Source organism: Drosophila takahashii, chromosome 2L (assembly GCF_030179915.1).
Source record: "Drosophila takahashii strain IR98-3 E-12201 chromosome 2L, DtakHiC1v2, whole genome shotgun sequence".
In the NCBI taxonomy this organism is placed as follows: Eukaryota; Metazoa; Arthropoda; class Insecta; order Diptera; family Drosophilidae; genus Drosophila; species Drosophila takahashii.
In genome coordinates this window covers 25,044,920-25,065,681 of record NC_091678.1, presented here as the reverse complement: position 1 = coordinate 25,065,681, position 20,762 = coordinate 25,044,920, and the positions used below count along the sequence as shown (strand labels likewise).

The following is a 20,762-nucleotide window of genomic DNA, read 5'->3' as shown; positions in this document are numbered from 1 at the left end:
ATAACTCTTATTTACGGTCCCTGCTTTAAATATGTTGTCAAATTGTACGAAACCTATAACATTAAAAATTGTATTTGTATTGCTAGTTAATGCCTTAAATTACTGGAGATACCAAAAAACAGCTGATTAACAACTGACCGAAATTAAACAATTCAACCGTTTAGGGAATACCATAATGGTTTGTGTTTTGTAGGTGATCCAAGAAGATGAATTTTTTAACATATTTGTCATTCATTTTGGTTTTTAAAGTTAAGTTCTTAATAGATATTTTCTTTTGTTTAATAGCTAGCTTTAGCTTGGAAATGTCTAACTTAGCAGCTCTGCCAATCTATGCACTCTCGATGTCTATATAAAATTCAGAATTTACAATCACCAGAGTGTGCGTGTTCCGAAATTTTACACCTGCCCGCCAATCTACCTGGTTTGTTGTTGTCTCCGCATTATCCATGGCTTGAACGCCACTCAGCTGTTGAGTGCACTGCAAATATTTCGTAGTTGGCCGAACTGAAATGTTGCATGTTTTTTATCTAATACTTAAATTATAACTAGTGTAATTGAGATAAGGAGTTGAATCTTGCTAATGTATCACCCACTGAATTTCCTTAAGTTTATACTCCTTAGCTGAAAAATCAAGAAAAATGATTTTTTTAATGAATAAAATACAGATACATATTTCTTATCTTTTCTGTTTTTGAATAAAAAACAAGAGAGAACGCTATAGTCGGGTTGGTGTGCTAACTATCTTAATACCCGTCACTCAGCTAAAGGGAGTGCGAGGGAGATGGATATATAACATTTTTTGATTGCGCATAACTTTTTAATGAACGGTCCGATTTGAAAAATGTCTTATACATTTCGATAGGTATTAATACACACAACAAAATGGCATTTATACTTCTCGGAAATCTTTAAAGGTGTGGGCGCCAGACACATTTTAAAATCGTTAGGGGGCGATTGTGGGTGTTAGAGGGGACGTGGCGCTTGGCTGAAATAAACTTGCGCTGCGTAGAAAGCCCAAGAATATGTGTGGAAAATCTCAACCTTCTAGCTTTTGTAGTTTCCGAGATTTCAGCGTTCATACGGACGGACAGACGGACATGGCTATATCGACTCGGCTAGTGACCCTGATCACTTGTTTGTACTGCTTGTAGTGCATCAACGTCCATCATATAATATATATACTTTATGGGGTCGGAAACTCTTCCTTCTCCCTGTTACATACTTTTGCACGAATACAATATACCCTTTTACTCTACAAGTAACGGGTAAAAAAATTTGTTCTATAATTTGATTCTTTTTATACCCGTTACTCGTAGAGTAAAAGGGTATATTAGATTCGTGCAAAAGTATGTAACAGGTAGAAGGAGGCGTTTCCGACCCTATAAAGTATATATATTCTTGATCAGGGTCACTATCCGAGTCGATCTAGCCATGTCCGTCTGTCCGTCTGTATGAACGCTGAGATCTGGGAAACTACAAAAGCTAGAAGGTTGAGATTTTCCACACATATTCTTGGGCCTCCTACGCAGCGCAAGTTTATTTCAGCCGAGCGCCACGCCCCCTCTAATCGCCCACTAACGATTTTAAAATGGGTCCTGCACCCACATCTTTAAAGATTTCCGAGAAGTATAAATGCAATTTTGTTGTGTATATTTATATCTATCGAAATGTAGAAGACATTTTTCAAATCGGACCATCCATTAAAAAGTTATACGCAATCAAAATATATACATATATCTATCTCCCTCGCACTCCCTTTAGCTGAGCTACGATTATAGTCGAGTACAGCGTTTGCACTTCCTTTAGCTGAGTGACGGGTATTAAATAGTCGGGACACCAACCCGACTATAGCGTTCTCTCTTGTTTTTAATGTAACCCTTTTAATTTTCAAATTATAAACTTTAGCATGTATTATATACTTGGAAAGTTGATTGTCGAGGGTTCTAGACAAACATCAATTGATTTAAAACATGAATTAAGAACAAAATTGTACGTGATCCAAATTAATTTGGCAAACACAAGACACAGTACCAGTTGAAAAGCGCGATGCATTAAGTAAAATCTAAAAGTGGGAGAGCATACATATTTTAATAGTTGCTACCAAATCGAAGATCTACGCACCTGAATAGTCTCCGCTTGGCCTGTTCCAAGGTATCCCAGGACTCTTTGAAGAGGAACACGCGCATGCCGGTCAGAATTCTTTTGAAGTACTCCTCCCAGTTCAGGTTGGCCATATCGAAGGGAAATATTGCCTTATCTTCCGGTGACATAGACTTCCACATCTGGTTGGTATTTTTCATATCCATAATGTATGTTTTTCCACTAAAGGGGTACAGCAGCACCAGTGCTTCGTGGATCTTGTGATAACTCTTTATCAGGATGGACTTTTTGCCTTGAATCCGTAGGAGAAGATCAAACAGATAACCAGGCAGCAGATGATAGAATATACACCCCAACTTAAATAGCCAAGGACAGGTGGTGAAGTGGGCGAATGGAAACCAAATTGTTTTGGTGACCGGAATCTTATGGTTACGTGCGATTCCCAACTTCACTCCTTCTCCAAAAGTAATCGGATTCGATTTGGCCGTGGCGAGGGTGTAGATGGATGGCGGATTCCTTACCGCCGGTGACGAGTTCGGTTGAAGAGTTCTTTTGGCCACATGCCATCCGGAAGCCAGGGCCACGTTTGCGCAATAGTCGCCAGGAACTAATAACGCCTCCGCCTTGGGATTGACATACAGTAGGCGGAGGATCCCGTGAGCATTGCCGTAAATTAAGGCTACGATTCCGTGAAGATTGTCAATCCATCCCGACATCGGCTCCTTAAAGTTGGCTAAAACTGAGAGGGACCAAACATACAAACATATTTTTGCAGGAAGCAAGAATACACATAAAATCACTCACTAATGGCAGGACGAAAAATGCAGATAGGCAGATCCTGAGCCTCCATCTGGACTACCTGCTCGGCCAGAGCTTTCGTATATGTGTAGGTATTCGGAAATTGGCCCATCAAACCGGGAGCAATATTGTTCAACAGCTCTGGGCTCAAAGTCTCGTTGAATTCAAGCACCTTGTTCGCCGGAAGCGTCAGCAGTTCCGGATAGAAACGCTCCTCTATGTGATCCTTGGGGCAGTTGGAGAAGGCCGTGGAGATATGCACGAAGGCCTCGAGGCACTGCATCTCCTTGGCCAGCTGGATCATTAGGCGCGTGGCACGTGTATTGATTTTTAGAGCGTTGTGGAGGGGCTCCACAAAGCGGATGGAGGCGGCACTGTGGATGATCACATGCACCTCGGTAGTCAGGACTCTGCGATCTCCTTCGCTGAGCCCCAGACCCGGTTCACTGCAGTCCCCAGAAATGGGCGTCACCAAGTGTAGAGCCTTTGGTTTGACTCTCAGTAGGGCCTCAAAAACCTAGAAAGAACAATTGGTTAGCCTAATTGCACTACACACTTCCGAAACTAGGTGATTCGTTTATAAAACATACATATATGGAATTTAGTTTGATAATAACAGTTAATTGTTTATTTAATTTCAGAAAACTTTTCATCATAAAAATCATGTATACCCTAAAATATTTTTAGAGAGGATTATATTCTAGAAATCCATCGATTAGATATTTATAGATCAATTACCTAGCACTTTGAGGTATTACAAAGTTTAAGACTCACCGGTTCTTTTTTCCATGCCTCGAAACGTCCTTCCACATTTTCCTTCCTCTTGGTCCTTACCAAAAAATATACACGCTTTACATCTGTGGAACGCAGCAGTTTCTCAATAATCACTGCAAATCAAATATAAAAGGATTTATACTATGAATTTAATCCCGGTACATCCTTGATCTGGTCAGATCGTATACCTTTTCCCAGGAACCCAGTACCTCCAGTGACAAACACCGTTTTGTTTTGATAAAATTTTAGAATGTCTGTCTGCATTTTGTAATGGAATGATATCGATTCCGCCGATTCGCCTTCAAAAATGAGCAATGTTTTTCCAATGTATGCTACTTATAAACGATTGCTAATGCCCTTTTGGTGTTCATTATAAGTCCCTAATTATACAAATATTCCACCTAGCTGTGAAAGCTTATGAAATGTACTAATTTTGTAATTGATTAAGCAAACGTACGTAATAGTACATAGATGTAAATAAAAGTACCACACAGATATACAATGTAATTTAGAGTTTCCGCCTTAAAACCAGGAAGAAATTAAATTCTATTCCCATTCCCATGGTATCGGATTAAAAACTGCATTATTCATTTTATTACACTAGGCTTGGTATTTGTAATAACAAAACAGACAGAAACCAACGCAATCGCAAAAGAAACAATGAATAAATCTACATAAACTCATACGCATAACAATCATTGGATTAATATATCGGAAAACTGGGGTCTACATTGTTCGTCCAGGCGTGCAGTCCGCCAATCAGGTCTCGAACGGAATGCATTGGGAATCGATTGCGAACATGCTGAACGGCGATCTGCGAGTCATTTCCCCGCCGGCAGAGCAGGACGATGGGCAGCTCCTTGTCCTCCAGCTGCTTGGTGAAGCGTTTTAAGTAGCCATCGTCCAGGATCTCGACCAGCGGCACATTTACAGACTCGGGCAGCTGGCAAATCTCGAACTCGGCCGTTGGCCTTACATCGATTAACAAATGGGGTTGTGCCTGGACCTTCTCGCGGTACTCCTCCACCGAAAGGCGATCATCTGCCGCCAGCAGTTGCAAGGGACTATCCTTATCGGTGGCATGCATCCCACAGAACATCTCGTAGTCGACTAGCTCCGTGATTAGCGGCTGGGCAGAGCACACATGGCAGTTGGGTCGCTTGCTGCGGATGCGAATGTTCCGGAACAATCCGCTGCTGCCATCGAAGATGAGCAGCCGACCGGCGAGGACATCGCCCAGTCCCACAATCAGCTTGATGGCCTCCAGCGCCTGCATCGCTCCAATTGTGCCAGTGACAGCGCCCAGGACTCCACCGTCGCCACAGTTTGTGACCGCTTCCGGCGGCGGAGGCACTGGGTAGATGCACCTGTAACACGGCCCATTTCCATGGCTGTAAACGGTGAGCTGACCATCCATCTTCAGGGCGCTCCCGGAGACGAGTGGCTTCCGCAGCATCACGCAGGCATCGCTAAGTAGATAACGCGTGGGCACGTTGTCGCTGCAGTCCAGGACCACGTCGTAGCCACGGATGATCTGCAGGGCGTTCTGGCTGTACAGCAGCCTCGAATGGCAGCGGATCTCGCAGTGGGGATTCAGCTCCAGCAGGGCAATCCTCGCCGATTCCGCCTTGGACATGCCGCACCGAGCCTCGGAGTGCAGAATCTGGCGGTGGAAGTTGCTGCGCTCCACATCGTCGTAGTCGATGAGTCCCAAGCGGCCGCATCCAGCTGCCACAAGGTATTGCGCCGCCGGACAGCCCAATCCGCCAAGGCCCACAATCAGCACGGAGCTGTTTTTTAGCCTTAGCTGTCCCTGGACCCCGAAGTCCGGCAATATGAGTTGGCGGCTGTACCGGGCTATGTCGTCGTTGGTCAATTTGGTGTGGACTCCCGATTCTCCCTGCGGTTCCACACCATCATCCGCAACCGGATCCGCTGCACTGGCGGCGCTGGAAACCGCGGCCTCCAGGTCCCGCAGACATTGCTCCTTCCTGTTGAGCGCTGCCCGCAGTTCGGAGATCTCCCGCTTCAGCTTGGTCCGTTCGGAATCTGCCTCGGATTCGATCATTGGGAAGCTGGTAGTCAGTAGACTATGAGATTTAAAACGGCTTCTGTGTGAAGTGAAATTTCAAGCCTATTCGCCAAAATTGTGTTAAAATAATAACACCAATGGATTGTTGTTAATGGGCCGGTCATCGGCCGCCGATGATTCCCAACGAAGTGTTATCGATATAAGCGAATGAAGTTCATTCCGTGAACTGGATCTGGAACTGGATTTTGAATGCGTTGTTGATGATCTGCCCAAACTATGGAAATGTAATTTCTAAAATATTACATATTTGATAACAATAAATATGTGTTGGGAAATAAAATAAAACAATTTCTTCTTTCATATTCAGTTAAAATTTCAATTTCAATTCAAACCGAGAGTAATATTAATTGATTAAATAAATAAAACAAATAGCCGCGCATATTGGTTCCTTTTTTAGAGGAAAGGATCCTTTTTTTGATTTAAATATATTGGGAATATTGGCCAGACATAAATATTCGTTGTTAAGACGTGTGGTTTGACTTCGAAAAATTAATTTTTTAAAGATCGGAGAGCATTATTCTTTAATGTATAGATCGATCAAAGCTTGGAAGAAATTTTGGAGTATATTTCTCTTACATTCAACAACATAACATTGGAAGTGCCAGAAGTCATTGGGGTCGTATAGTTTATTAAAATGGCAAATTGTCTAAAAAATTAAAATTTTCTGTAAAACTCTCATCTGATTCTAATTCTTTGGAAAAGCAGCAAAAACCTCGAGAAATTTTGTTTTACACTTTTACACTGTTCTTACTTTAAGAACGAAACGTACTTAAATATATATTTATTTTTAGTAAAAAAATAATTTTGTTTGAATGCTCCTGTAAGCATTCTGCCATGGAAGGAAATAATAAGGCCATGGCCCAGGGGCCAAGGGGCTTGATTCTGGTATTATTTTGTGTTTGGGGGTACGAGGTTCAATCCCCGCTCACAATACAACTTATTTTTTTTTTGTAATTAGTAAATTAACAACTTAACTTTTTTAGTACATTTTTGTTCTTAAAGTTATAAGGGAAATGTTAATTGAAATACATTTGAAAAACTTTTTACTTACTTTGACTTATTCGGGTTTTGAACCGGGGTCCTCTCACATCAGAGTCAGACGCCTTACCAACTGGGCAATCGCACCGTGTTACGCGCGCGTGCATAAGTTCAACTTAAATCTAAATTTACTGGTCTTAAATCAATACCCTTTGGTTTTAATATAAGAATGTGGTCTTAGTGCCGTTTTCTGAATTATTATTATTTATTAGTATTACGTAATCGAATAAATAAGTTCGGATTGACACTTGACTGAAAAGCGTTCCCTTATCAAAAACTAGTTATGGTAATGCAATTTCGAATCCGAACGTGATAAGATAATGAGCTGTCCATCGATCCAGGGTGTATCCATCAAACAATATAGAAAGCAGATGCAAACAGAATAAAGCAAATCCAATTAGTACGTAATACGCCTAAAAAGATCGACGTCTCCGCGTTGCGTGTTAAAAAATTTAGAAAAATTAGACATCTTGTTGTCGCCTATTAAATCCGTATATATACTTATAAAAAAATACAATACTACATATAACTGGCTACACATAACTATAATTAATTGTGCTGCTGGATTCAAGTCAGCAAGATCATAGGCAGCAAGAGTAACACGTATATAAATTGAGCACCGCACGCTTGCTACTTTTCAAACGATCGCAAAATGTGTAGTGTTGTGTTCGATGCGGAAGTGGTTGCTCCACCTAGACACCTGGACGCGGCCTTTTTCGAGGAAGTGCTGGAAACGGCTTTGAGAACCGCTAGAGTCCAACTGCTGTCCGTACACATTCGAATGGGCAGCAGCACGGGGGAAAACTACTGCAGCCAGATTTAGCGAGCGAAAGTAACGTTCAAACGTCCTGATCATCCGGAGCAGCACATCCTTTTTATTGTGAAGAGCATTCCTCGCCTGGATTCTGTGGAGTTTATCAATGATCTGCAAGTGTACCTGAAGGAGAAGATCACGTACTACGAAGTTCTTCCCCGACTGGAGCTAATGATGCAGTGCAATCGACGCTTCGGACCAAAGTAAGTGATATTTAGGAAATGAAAAGGAATATTTTAGGTGCACTTATAAAATCGTTACCCCAAAACGACCTATAGGTCTTTATAAAAACAAGGAAATTGACATAAAAAGGTTTTAAGAGTAATCATAAAATGAAAAGGAATATTTCAGGTGCACTTAAAAAATCGTTACCCCAAAACACGTTATAAAAACACGGAATTCGACATAAAAAGGTTTCAAGGGTAACCATATATGTGCATTCGTGTGTTTCAAAATGTTTATATAATTACATTTTTTTTGGTTTTATTTATTTATGCAAGATTTTGGTGTCCAAAAAATATACTCAAAAAATAAAAAAATTTATTTAGGCCTTGTGCAATTTAAAATGTTCTTTAAAATTACTCATACGCCACATACACCAGCCTTGTGAAACAGTACGTATGAGCGAGTACAGTGCGTATGCGTGATGTACTTTAGAGCGTTTGAGGGTGGGTCGTTATAAATTTCCATAAAATTGTGGTTCTATAATTAAACATTGAATTCTAATTGCTTTTTCGCAGGCTTTACCAGTGCATAAAAAAACCGGAGAACACCCTTGTCTTCGAAGATCTGGGCCAGCTGGGATTTGAGATGGCTTCCCGTGAGTTGGGCTTGGATGAGGATCACTGCCAACTGGTCATGGAGCGCTTGGCCGAGTTTCATGCCACTTCAATGGCCCTTTCAGTGCTGGTGAGTTGACTCCAACGGAGATCTTTGAGATCTTAATCTTACTACTTCGGATTACACAGGATCCCCACATCTTCGATACCTATACCGACGGCATGCTATCGCCTAAAGGTCTTGGAAAGGACGGACTGCTGATGAAGTTCTTCTCGGGCAATGGCAGCGAACTGCACTCACTGGTGAGCTCGTGGCCTGGATTCGAGAGAATCGCCGGGAAGATTGGCAAGTATATGGAGAACCAGCGGGCTAATTTGGAACGCAGTCAGGCTCCGCTGGAGAAGGAGATTAAGGTCCTCAACCACGGAGATTTGTGGGTCAACAATATGCTGTTTAAGTACGACACAGCGCGACGTCCGCAGGATCTCATCCTCATCGACTTCCAGCTGAGCGTGTGGGGCAGTCCGGGCATCGACCTCAACTACTTCTTCTATACCAGCCTCACCCTGGACGTTCTGCGTCACAAGCGACCCCAACTGCTGCGCACATACCACGCTCGGCTGGCGAAGACGCTGCTCGATCTCGACTTGGGCGTCCCTGTGCCCAGCTACGAGCAGATCCTGGAGGAGGTTCACCGCCGCGAGGCCTACGGCTTCTTCGCCAGCTACGGCATCTTCCCCACTGTCAGCCAGGACAAGGCCCAGACAGCGGACAACAATCTGGAAAGCTTCAAGGACGCCGACTTTGCCAAGCAAAAGTTGCGTCAGATGTTCGAGTCCCGCCGACTGGCGGAGACACTTCGCTACTCGCTACCGCACTTTGAACGCGCTGGCGTCTTGGATTGAATTAGTTTTTTAGAGGTTGTCCATACATTACGTAATCATCCAAGGGGTAAGGGGTTACATCCAAATAATTACTCCCACAAAACAAAAAATTAAAAAAGTGGGGGGAGTGATAAAAAAAACTATGATTACGTAATATATGGATAGCTCATTACCCCGTTTACACGCATGCTATTTCCATTATAATATTATTTGCCATTAATCAAGGTATTTAGCACTTGTAAAGTTCCCATTTTAAGAACTTTAATTGCCCAAAAGCGTCTCCATAACGTAAATAAGCATACACTCATAAAAATTAATTTCTAAATTTTGGAAATCTCGCCATTGAATCGGCCTACCTTTGAAAATAGAAAAAAAATTTCTTGTTATTAGAAAATTGGCCTTTGAATACAGAAAACCTTTCTTGATGGAAAAAATTCAAGAAAGAATTTTTCTTAAAAATAGAAAAATTAAAATCTCATATGTCTGTTTTGCCGTCGCAGCCAAAACATTTTTGTACGTATTTTAGGACAAAATCACCTTTGAATATATGAATGAAATGACCCTAGAATATAGGAAAGTAGCCATTGACTTCCTTCGGCTGCCGAATGTTAACGACAAGAAAAACGAAGTGGGACGAAGGGCCTACTCGGCCCGACTACTATCCGGCTACCGACTTCTCTGATCCCCCGAGCGTCAGTTGTGAAAAAAATTCGTGAGTGATGGACGTGATTTTCAAGCGGATAAGAGGTGAAGCCTTTTTCCGAATATTCAAAGGTATGTAAATATGTATATAATTTTTTGTATAGCGGGCGTACAATTGTATGTATGTAATTAAAGGATACATTTCAAATCTCTTTAACAAGCGTATACCAATTTAGGTGAATTGTTTTTTAGCTAAGAGCTACGTACATACATACATTTGTACATAAATTTGTGGGTGTACAGTTCTATAATAACTTTATCTTATTACTCGCATTTTATTTATTTTTCAGAGTGAAAATACCTGCAGTTGCAACAGCCAAATAATTTGTTTGTCGAAGCTGTAATTTTGTTTTAAAACCTTCTAAGGTAAGAAAAATATGTTGTATTTGTTTGACATACTTATGTATGCATGTAAATATCTATGCATGTACGCGGCTCACCCGATCTGAAACCCGATTTTCAACCCTTTCATATTCTGCTCCTCTCTCTCGCTCGCTTGACCTACGCGTCGCGACGTTTCTCTCTACTCCTTCTTAAAATTGTCATGATCTGACCTGCTTACATTCGGTCTCCCTTCGCGCAAAGGACTGTATGTAAATATATATGTATGTATGTGGCTCTTTCTGAAATTAGATTTTCAACCCTTCCTTCTTCATTTTCTACCTGTCTTGCTCCTCTCTCGGTCGTCTGACCAACGTGTTTGTATTTTGGCTATTATTAACATTACATTATTATCTATTATCTAAAAACATCTATCTATTCTTATCTAAAAACAAATCATTGATATCCCAATAACTCTTTTTTTCCAGATGAGGAAAGCCGAAGAAAATAATTTTTTATGCCTGCAACTACATATTTGGTTATAATAATGTTTTCTTAAGTCAAAAATGTGTTATTTAAAATTGTTTAAATGTTCAGTGTTAAATGTTTTAAATTTAAATAAATAAAATATGCAAAAGAAAAAACCAAGTTACATTTTATTTTTAGGGTTTCAGTGTTAATATAAAACTTCCCTTCAAGAAATATTATTTCTTAAATCAAGAAATAAAATTTCTTGAAAGGAAATTTAAACAAGAAAGAATTTTTCTTGTTCAAAAGGTGCCTTTCTAAAAAACCCTTTCTTGTTTTAAGAAATTTAATTTCTTGAAACAAGAAACAAACCACCTTTGAAACAAGAATCGCCTTTCTTGTTTTAAGAAATATTTTTTCTTGTTTTTATGGTGGCTTTCTAAAAAACCCTTTCTTGTTTTAAGAAATTTAATTTCTTAAAACAAGAAATATTTTTTCTGGTTTTAATGGTGCCTTTCAAAAAAACCATTTCTTGAAACAAAGGTGAGGTCGCCTTTGGCAAAAATTCAAGAAAGAATTTTCTAGATTTTAAGGAAATTCTTCGATTTTTTTTTATGAGTGTATATTTGTTAAGCAAGAACGTTTCTTTTGGTTAATTTGTTCAATGATTTTAAGATTGTTTTTAGCTGAAAAACTACTAAGTCATGAAAGTTGGTAAATAAATCAAGATGTTAAAAGTTTATATACCCTTGCAGTTAAAATAAAACTTATAGCCTAATGCTCGCTCGATAGGTAGTGTTCCAGGGGTATATATTATTGCCTATTTAAGATTTTTATTTTTAGTCAAAAATTAAAACGCCTACTTCCTTGAAAATTTCATTGTTTTTTCGATTATCTTTTCCTTTTTCTCTTAAATAAGTTGCAAAATAGTTCTGCAACACGTAAGGCATGCATTGATTGATTAAGATAGTTAGTTACTGTTATTTTTTAAATTACATATTATATAGCTAAAAAACTTAAAGTTCTCTAATTTGAGTAGGCAACAGGGATGCCATGACTTTTTAATTAAATACGTAGAGGTTTTTGAATGGCTGAATTACCCAACAATCAAATTTGCATATAACAGTTGATAAACAGCTGACCGAAATATAACGGTTTACCAATTCAACAGTTCCGGAGAATACCCTAAATGCCGTATCGTTATCGATAGGAGCGCGCGGTATTATTACTGTTGTAGTTGGATGTTTGGATTGTTCGCTCGATCAGCTTGGTCACACTACTCTAGCTAGGAAAAAAAAGGGGAAAATAAAAACTAAACTCGGACGAAGCAACAACAAGCAGAAGTTTCGCCAGCGGAGTGAAGTGAACAGATTGTATTGGAAAATCGCACCACGACCTTAGATCGGCATTCAAAATGTTCGCCAGCAAATTGTTGATATGCTCGGCCCTGCTAATGCTAAGTGGCGCAGGTGAGTGGGCAAATGGTGGAAAACTACGGAAACCCTTTTTTTGCCAGCGAAAAAAAACTGCGTCGCGCTGGAGGCCTTTGTTCAATGTGCTTATTCATCGCAAATTATTTATATTTGTCGCTTACCCGCCGCCCCCCATTCGCCGTCTCGCTCGCGCTCACGTAACCAGCTGGGCCCGTCTGATTGTAGTGTTTTATCTGCGAAAAAAGTGGAAAAAAAGGCTGGGGAGTACGAGCGAAAAAGAGTTTTGGGTTTCGCGAACAAAGAGGAGCAATGATCCATTCGCCAGCACTGCAGTTATTCAGTTCTTTTCGGGTTTTCTAGATATGTAACCTCCGGGCTCTATCAAAATGGTGGCCCTTACCGTTGTTGCAGCCCCCAGTTCCCCTCCCCTTCCCTCTTCTGGCATCGTCTACCTACTGCATCCCGAGAATCGGTGGAATAGCTAGATAATGCAGGCATATTCTATTTATCACCGCTCTGCCTTTTCCCTTCGTCAGCCCAGTAATTACACTTGATTCTCGGCAGCTTCTAAATTGTTATTTATTTGCCCAACTCAGTCGTTCTCATTGTTCTCTGCTTATCGCCCTCGTCCCCGCCGATGGGGGCGTCTTTTGTGGACGGTAATTCCCCCTGGTGCTGTGGCACTACTCGCACTACTCCGCTTCTGGTGGATGTCGTTTGCTGTCTCCGATTTCTTGCGGTCTGCGACTGCCTGCTATTTTTCCACTTCTAATCTCCATATGCCGGGGTATTTGCATTTGATTTCACAATTACATATATACTTACTTATGTACTTCCCGCATGTGGCACACATTAGTTTGATAGACCCGCTGATAGGACTAGAAGAATCGGAAAGTTTTAAGAACTCCACTATAATATTGTGCAAAATAATTAAAAGAAAAATCAGATTATCTATCGACCATTTAGAACTCATCACTGCAAACCTATGATTCATTAACCGATTATTCTAACCACTAAATTTATACATAACCATATTTATAGAAAAATAACATATATTAAATGTATCTTAAAATATCGAAAAAAGTAGAGAATCCATTTTTTACGAACTTCGTTTATAACCATTCTTCCTGCATGGTTGTGGGGCATAAATCTTATTACCACATGCGATTTATTTTCCCAGCATTTTCCCCCCTTCGCCGGAAAATTGTATTACATGTCTAAGGCGCGACACGCCCCTTGTCTGCTGTCTGCCTTTCCCCAGTCTGTTCGCTCGCTTAACTTGCATTTAAAGGTCATCTCTCTGGACTGCATTACCGAACGGCATTGAACTAGAACGGGGGGCCGTGGGTGAATCCGTGACCGCACATTGAATGCTGAGTTGAAAGCAGATTCCATGTGGAAAAACAATAGGTGGTACAAGTAAAAAGCGACATTAATTTGTGTATGAATCACTAAAACCGATCGGGTAGCAACAACACGTTGGACTTTGATTTGTTTTTGAAATGCGAGGAGCAAAAACGGGGCATTAAAGCTAGATAAAACTTAGCTTTGTGAACGGATACATTCTTTTGCTCCGTAGGCTTTATCATCATCGAACAACCATTACATTCATTACTTTACATTTTCCTCTTGACTCGTATAATCTCATTAATATATGCATATCTGCAAGTAGTGACAACTTGTGCGGAGCACCGCACATTTAACTTGCTACCGCCCTTATCACTCTGTAAAAACACAAATAAATTATTCATCGAGTGCAAAATGAGTCACTCTTGTGCCCACTGGAGAAAGGTTTTGTTAAAAAAAAGAACAATGGAAATGCAATCATATCCAAGCTCTATATTATCACTATTATTGGGACTACAATATAAAACTAGCTAGTTGAAGATCCTTTAATTTCAGCATAATTGGCCAATAAAAGTTACCTGGAAGACTAAACAGATTTGAAGTTCTATAATTCTTAACCCTATTCTCCTTTCAGTGCTCTCTCAATCATCGATTAGCTTGAAGGATGCAAAGTTCAAGACTCCCGATGCGTCTTCGGAGCACCCAGCCCCACTGACCAGCACCACAACCACATCAACCTCAACGACTTCGACAACTACAGAGAAGCCAACCACCAGCAGTTCAACATCGACGATCGCCCCGCCGACATCCCCCACAACCTCCACTGAGCCACCAAAGACGACGACCACACCAGCACCAGTGCCAAGCACGACCCCGGCCCCACAACCATTCCCGTCGCCAGCCGTGGGCACTTGGAATGCCTCCTGCATTATGCTCCAAATGGCAGCCCAACTTAACTTCACCTACGAGACTAAGGGTAAGGAAATGATAGATTGCAAAAAGGATTCTATTAAAAATGGGTATCTTTGTGCTGACATCTGACTAACGACCATTGCTTTTGTTTTCTTCAGATGGAAACCTTACTCACGGTCTGTACAACATCCCTAGCAACGCCACGGTTGAAGACAAAGATTGCGATAAGCAGACCGTTCAGACTATTCATCTAATTTGGGGACCCGATACTTCCAAACAATCGTTCCTGATGTTTTTCGACAACAAGAACGACAGCACTGTGCTCTCTTCCATTCAAATCCACCTGACCCTGCTGCCTGAGGAATTCCCCAACGCCAAGGGTATTTAACTTTACATTATACTTTTCTATAAAGATTATTTTACTCATCTGGATGTTTGCAGAAAATCAAACCCTTCAGCTGATTCACAGGAGCGATGGAGAGTTCAAGACGCCCGAAAAGATGTCCTACCATTGCACACGAGCTCAGAAGTTGAACCTGACCGAGACCATTGATGCTAAGCAGTTGATAGGATGGATCACCGTCAGCAATGTCCAGGTGGAGGCTTTCCGGTCGGCCAACGCCACTGGATTCTCCACTGTTCACGACTGCGACAGCTCTGAGACGTCGGACGTAGTACCCATTGCCGTTGGAATTGCCCTGGCCGCACTAATTCTGGTCGTTCTAATCTCTTATCTGTGTGCCAGGCGTCGCTCCACCTCCCGCGGCTACATGAGCTTCTAAGAGAAGTCGATCGGTTTCTTTGGGGCAGGTTAGGAATGGAATTGAAGGAGAATGGAAAGCAAATCGTTAGAGAGAAAATTAAGATTGATTTTGATAATTGGAAGCTGTCTGTGAATATGAGAAACGATCCATTTTGTTTTGTACCTTTTGATTTGTAGGAGTTGAAGTGGTTTGTTTTGTCTAGGAATGAGAGAAGGAGGGAAATAGAAAATCAGCAAGCTAGTGATGGGTGAAGAATATCAAAAAAGTTGATCTGTAAAGCTGTTTATGTGTCTGTAACTGTCGAAACTTTGTATTGTGAAATGAAATTAGTTATCACACATTTTTTCTGTCGATTTGACCCAATTTCCTTAAAGAAAACAGAACAATGAACAAAAATTTTAAACTTGCAATACAAGCACATTTTACTCCACAAACCAATCACTTAAAATTAACTAGCGTGTCATTTAAATAAGGTGAAATCGGGCAAGGACAAAGTTATGATGATGGTTACGTACTATACGCCGTTCGACGATACCAAGGCGACAATTTTCTATCCGAACAGTCGAAATTTTAAATTTGAAATCTTATTATATCAGAACCTAAAAATGTATGTATTATTGGCCTTGAGAGCGTAATAAAGATAATATTTAAAAACCAAACTAGATATGTTATTATTGTTTTGAGGTGGTAGATGTTTTTATATTTTTTTATATCTGATCATTTTATATTTCATTTATAAACAAATCTCCATTATATGAATAAAATCGATGAATTTTTTCGCTAAAATGTTCAGAACTTTCACTCGGTTTAACAATAAGTTCAGGAAATGTATTTAAATGGGCAATAGGCTATCGGCATTCATTTCCGCATCATCATCTGAATCGTCTCTGCTTTGCTGTGCCCTGCCAGTCCGGGGACGTTCAGCGGGTGGACCCAAAGGATCAAACTGCTGGACTGTAAGTACAAACATTTTAGATCACAGAGGATTCCTAAGTTGTTGACAAAACTTTACCGGAATACGTGGCGGGACTCTGCGAATAGGTCATGCTCTTGGAGAGGTCGCTGTTTTCCTGCAAACGCTCCTCATTGGACTGCCTGATAGCTACAGGATAAGATGCAAAATATATGAGCTTAAATATCCACAGAAATAATAAATTTGTGTACATTTCAGGTCAATCAACCTACTTCGCAATCGACTGCTAGACGAGGCCGCTGATGAGAGGCGCTGCTGCTGGTATCGCTGCTCGTTCTGACGTTCCTGCTGCTGCTTCTGCAAGCGCGCATATTCCGCTGCATACCGCTCGTGCAAATCTGCCAGGCCCAGCGACTTGGTCACCTGCATCAGTGCCCGTACGCAGGTGAGGTTGTCCGGAAAACGGACGTGGATCTTCTGGAACATACCCAAATACTGCTTGGGCGGCAGGTACGAGTTGCGAAAGCAGCTGGCAATGCGCAGCATTAGGTTGGGATCATTGGGATCGGCTAAAACCGCTCGTTCGTAGTAATACAGCGCCTTCTCCGTGGCCTGGAGCTTGATGTAGTAGGAGCCAATGCTGCTGGCGATGTTGATGTCGCTCATGTTGATGCGGTACGCCTCGTGGTAGTACTGATTGGCCTCCTGATGGTCCTGAATCTGCTCGTAGAGCGAGCCCACCTTCTCGAACAGGCGCGAATCGATGTCGGAGGCGGAGATGCCCAGCACTTGGAGATAGGCCTGCAGAGCCACCCCTGGCGTGGAGCTACCTTGGAATCCGCTTCCTAACCGGCGTTCCTGCAACTTGGCCAACTGGTAGAAGACATGGCTGTGCTGCACAGAATGGGGCATCATCAGCTGGGCTTTTAGCAGCTCGAATCGCTCCTCGGCCAGCTCGAAGTCCTGCTGGGCCAAGGCCACCAGGCCGAGATTGTAGTTGGCCTCAAAGTTCGTCGGCTGCAGTTGCAGAGCTCGCTCCAAACGATCGCGAGCTGACGTGAAGTTCTGCTTCCGCAAGTCCACAATGCTGGCATTGATCAGAGCTAGCGCATTGTTCTCCAGCGCTCCGATTTCCTGAAGCTGGTTAAGACACTGTGTGGCCATCTCCAGGTTGCCTAGCTGTAAGTTAATTTTATTAATTATTATTTATTAAATTTATTAAAGGTTCTTTCGTTGTTTCAATAAATTATTGATCAAGGTTATCAGACGGCTCCCTAAGTATGAATGCATTTGTTTTATTTGAATGAATTAATTTGAACTTTCATTTTAATAGAATTGAAAAATGTATATTTTGAGTATGTTATAAGTATACTAAGTATGGGGTTTAAAAAGAGTGTATCTTTTAAAAAACTTTAACAATGAATTCAGCATTTTTCGAACTTTGAGGTCCTTGTGCTAAGAATGCTTGCGTCGGGGAAGTTTTTGGAAAACGCAGTTTAACTTGGAAATTTGTAACGAACTCAAAAATATAGCATCCATCGAGGTAAATTTTAGATGTTGCATAGTGTAATTTGTATTACTTTCACTTCAGAAGTAAATTTAGCTTTGATTCCCTAATAATAATTAAGTACCACTTACACTTATATAGATGAAACTTAAGTTGGTCAGAGCACTGGCCGTCATTGATCCCTGACTCTTTCGATCGTACATTTGTAGCGTTTCAATGGCCTGGTTTACGTCATTTTGTCGAAGGTATACTAGGGCCTTGTTGAGTTCCAGTTCGTTTGCCAGCCATGCCAGATTAGAGGTCTTGATGATTTCAATACACCAATTGTATCCTGTAATTGTTAAGGTATTAATAGCAAAACCATATCCAACTTATTTTACTACTTCGTATGAGTATAAGCAAACAATCAATATAGATAGATCATTGTAATTAGTCCCATTATTACTCACCATCATTATAGTTCTCTTCGATTAGGGGCGAGATCAGATCTACAATCATGGTAATGGATCGTTTCTCAGCATTTCGTCGTTGATTGGTGTACGTGGCAAGCTCGTCTTTCTTGAGGGCTTCGAGAACATAACGCTGTTTTGCCTTGGCCGAAAACTTCACGGACTCCTGGACCTTTTCGTAGGTACCGCCACCCTCTGCATCGATAACGGCCACATCCGCGCCTCCGTTTTCTTCGTGGTCTGAGGACTTGTGCAAATCCGGATCCCCAGCCTGACCGGCCTGCTGCTGCAGCTTGATAATATTGCTCTCACTTCCCAGATCGGTTTCCGTTTCCCCCGCCTGGACATCGCAGAGACTTCGAAAGGCCGACTTAATCTTCTCCACGTCGCCCATGGCGTAGTAGCAGAGCAGCAGGTGGATGCCACTCTTGATGTCCGCCCGCTCCGACATGATGAACTCAAAGCTGGAGGCAGCATCCGAATAGGAGCCCATGCGGACAAAGAGGATTCCGATGTTCTCGCGGATCTTCAGCCGCAACTGGCTCAAGTTCTTCGGCACCGAGTCGAGGGCCATGCGGTACATCTTAACCGCCTTCTGGTAGATACCCATATTGTAGTAGATGTTTCCCATATTAAGCTTTAGCTGGTTCACGTGCGGAAACATCTTGTTCTTGGTCATGATGCTGTAGGTGTTGAGGGCCTCGATGTGCAGATCATTGCGTTCGTACTGCTCCGCAAGATTAAAGAACACCTGTAATGTCACCGAAATATTTTATTGGATTTAAATGATCAGTGATCACCTTAGTCTCACTCACCGCATATGTCAAGTCAAAATTGTGGTACACATTCTCGCCCTGCTGGTCTCGAAATCGGTGCAATGTCCGATCCAATGAGAACGCTTCCTTGGCCTTATTCAACGACTCGGCCAATGCCGATTTCGCCTCCGAGTTTATATCTCCACTCGATCGAGCCGCTGTGCTTTGCCAAGCCAAAACAATGGACGATTCCAGGAGCTTTACAATCTTGCCCTCCAGATTCTTGTATTTGATCTGAGGACTATCATCAAGTAATTGCATTATTAAAAACAAGGGTATTCAAAACAAGGTTAATGTTTCTAAATCTATATCGTATGCCAACTTTGGGGTTTATGGACTTAATAGAAAGTAGTTTATTTGAAAGTAATTCAGTTCATCCAGCAAATAATAACGTCTATATATTTTATTTGGAATTATATTCTATTCAAAGGGATAAATGTGACGTCACTTGGTGGACAAAAATATAATTCTTGAAAGGAAAGATTGTAGGTTTGTAGAGTAAAATGATTTTATACGGTTAAAAAAAGGAAATAAAACTTTTGTGTTTGTCACTGCCAAAATATGACTGAAAATCTTAATTTTGTCCTAGACTAAAGTGAAATTGCGACTTAATATTTTAGTAAGGAAATTATTTAACTAATCTTTATATCGTGTTTAACTGCTTTCATTCTACATCGTACATAATATAAAATGGCTCAAAGTACAAAATACAATTTTTTATTTCACTCACTTTACTTCCTTGGCGGCGTCTACAGCGTTTGCGGACGAAAGTGTTTGCTGCTTGGCCTTCTCCAGGAAGAACTGGTCGAACCTTTGACCAGCAGACCCGCTATTGGCCGCATAGCCCACTGCCCGGACTGCTGTTGATGGCCTGGCCAGACCTGATTTATCGCCTCCTGCTGCCCGACTGCTAACCAGATTGCCCCGCTAAATTAGACGAATTAGTAAGGAAACCACATTCATATTTTCCAAGACTCACCGAAAATAGCTGCGATGTGGGAGGCCTGGGCCTTCCTGCTGCCGTTGGTGGAGGGGGAGGAACTGCCCCTGTTTCGGCACCAGCCTCCATTAATCCTTCTTTCTCGTTAGCACTGGTTTTTAATGCCATTTTAATCAGTTAGCTATTTTACAGATATTTGTTTGCGGCATAAAAGCACTTGCAAAATGTTTTCATTTAAAAGCGGACAACTTAGGGGTAGGTCTTTGTTTTGGTCATGTTTCCTTGGTAATCAAGAGTCATGGTTTCTTATTAAATTGGTATATTACCTGTGGAAAAATACCGACTGAAAATACTACTGTACGAATTTATGATTTTTATAACCGTTACTCGTAGAGTAAAGGGGTAATTGTATTCGTGCTAAAGTATGTAACAGGGAGAAGGAAGCGTTTCCGACCCTATAAAGGATATATATTCATGATCAGGGTCACTAGCCGAGTCGATATTGCCATGTCCGTCTGTCTGTCTGTGTGTGCGTATGAACGCTGAGATATCAGAAACTATAAAAGCTAGAAAATTGGGATTAGCCACACATATTCTTGGGCTTCCTACGCAACGCAAGTTTATTTCAGCCGAGCGCCACGCCCCCTCTAACGCCCACAAACGTTTATAAAATGTGTCTAGATTATAAATGTGTCCAGAAATTAATTTTGCTTTATTAGGCAACTTAAAAGTTGTGTCTTACCACTTTTTAAAAAACCCTCTAGTTTAACGGTAAAAGCTAAAGTAAATACACTTTTAAAATTTTTCTCATTCAGCACGCTGCAATGGAAAAGACTGTACGATTTTAGGGAAGCGTGCAGAATGCAAATTTTTTTAAAAGTGTATTATTTAATGAATCTTATAATAAACAT

The 20,762-nt window shown here is 41.2% G+C and overlaps 5 protein-coding genes and 1 long non-coding RNA gene across 7 annotated transcripts; 3 read left to right on the top strand and 3 right to left on the bottom strand.

Annotated features, from left to right (window-relative positions):
• Positions 1 to 168: 168 nt before the first annotated feature.
• On the bottom strand, positions 169 to 4,114 carry Sgp (Sgroppino). 2 transcript variants are annotated; one of them, XM_017155719.3, is made up of 6 exons: positions 3,861 to 4,114; positions 3,673 to 3,785; positions 2,905 to 3,415; positions 2,122 to 2,839; positions 2,032 to 2,062; positions 169 to 621 (listed from the first exon to the last, which is right to left on the bottom strand). In XM_017155719.3, the coding sequence occupies exons 1-6, from the start codon at positions 3,934 to 3,936 to the stop codon at positions 586 to 588; spliced, it is 1,485 nt and encodes a 494-aa protein (XP_017011208.2). In that variant the 5' UTR covers positions 3,937 to 4,114; the 3' UTR covers positions 169 to 585. The 2 variants fall into 2 exon arrangements, with proteins under 2 accessions (XP_017011208.2, XP_017011198.2); XM_017155709.3 differs by lacking the exon at positions 169 to 621 and having other exon boundaries at positions 1,634 to 2,062.
• Positions 4,115 to 4,243: 129 nt separating this feature from the next.
• On the bottom strand, positions 4,244 to 5,901 carry Uba4 (Ubiquitin-like activating enzyme 4). The gene has a single exon (XM_017155732.3). The coding sequence runs from the start codon at positions 5,738 to 5,740 to the stop codon at positions 4,376 to 4,378; it is 1,365 nt and encodes a 454-aa protein (XP_017011221.2). The 5' UTR covers positions 5,741 to 5,901; the 3' UTR covers positions 4,244 to 4,375.
• A 1,456-nt stretch (positions 5,902 to 7,357) lies between these two features.
• LOC108066947 (uncharacterized) lies at positions 7,358 to 9,389 on the top strand. The gene is given in 3 exon segments (XM_017155757.3): positions 7,358 to 7,819; positions 8,357 to 8,525; positions 8,585 to 9,389. Coding segments are annotated over 3 exon segments (1,251 nt in total). The 5' UTR covers positions 7,358 to 7,454; the 3' UTR covers positions 9,302 to 9,389.
• A 511-nt stretch (positions 9,390 to 9,900) lies between these two features.
• On the top strand, positions 9,901 to 10,947 carry LOC138913852 (uncharacterized). The gene is made up of 3 exons (XR_011419718.1): positions 9,901 to 10,054; positions 10,273 to 10,348; positions 10,792 to 10,947. It is a non-coding gene; the product is annotated as an uncharacterized lncRNA (long non-coding RNA).
• A 1,056-nt stretch (positions 10,948 to 12,003) lies between these two features.
• Lamp1 (lysosome-associated membrane glycoprotein 1) lies at positions 12,004 to 15,886 on the top strand. The gene is made up of 4 exons (XM_017155797.3): positions 12,004 to 12,240; positions 14,186 to 14,527; positions 14,622 to 14,843; positions 14,905 to 15,886. Exons 1-4 carry the CDS (start codon positions 12,186 to 12,188, stop codon positions 15,243 to 15,245), a joined length of 960 nt encoding a protein of 319 aa, XP_017011286.1. The 5' UTR covers positions 12,004 to 12,185; the 3' UTR covers positions 15,246 to 15,886.
• Positions 15,887 to 15,918: 32 nt separating this feature from the next.
• Positions 15,919 to 20,098, bottom strand: nompB (intraflagellar transport protein 88-like protein nompB). Its single transcript, XM_017155680.3, has 8 exons — positions 19,891 to 20,098; positions 19,642 to 19,838; positions 18,912 to 19,152; positions 18,097 to 18,847; positions 17,779 to 17,978; positions 16,413 to 17,319; positions 16,240 to 16,329; positions 15,919 to 16,181 (listed from the first exon to the last, which is right to left on the bottom strand). Exons 1-8 carry the CDS (start codon positions 20,017 to 20,019, stop codon positions 16,060 to 16,062), a joined length of 2,637 nt encoding a protein of 878 aa, XP_017011169.2. The 5' UTR covers positions 20,020 to 20,098; the 3' UTR covers positions 15,919 to 16,059.
• Positions 20,099 to 20,762: the final 664 nt, after the last annotated feature.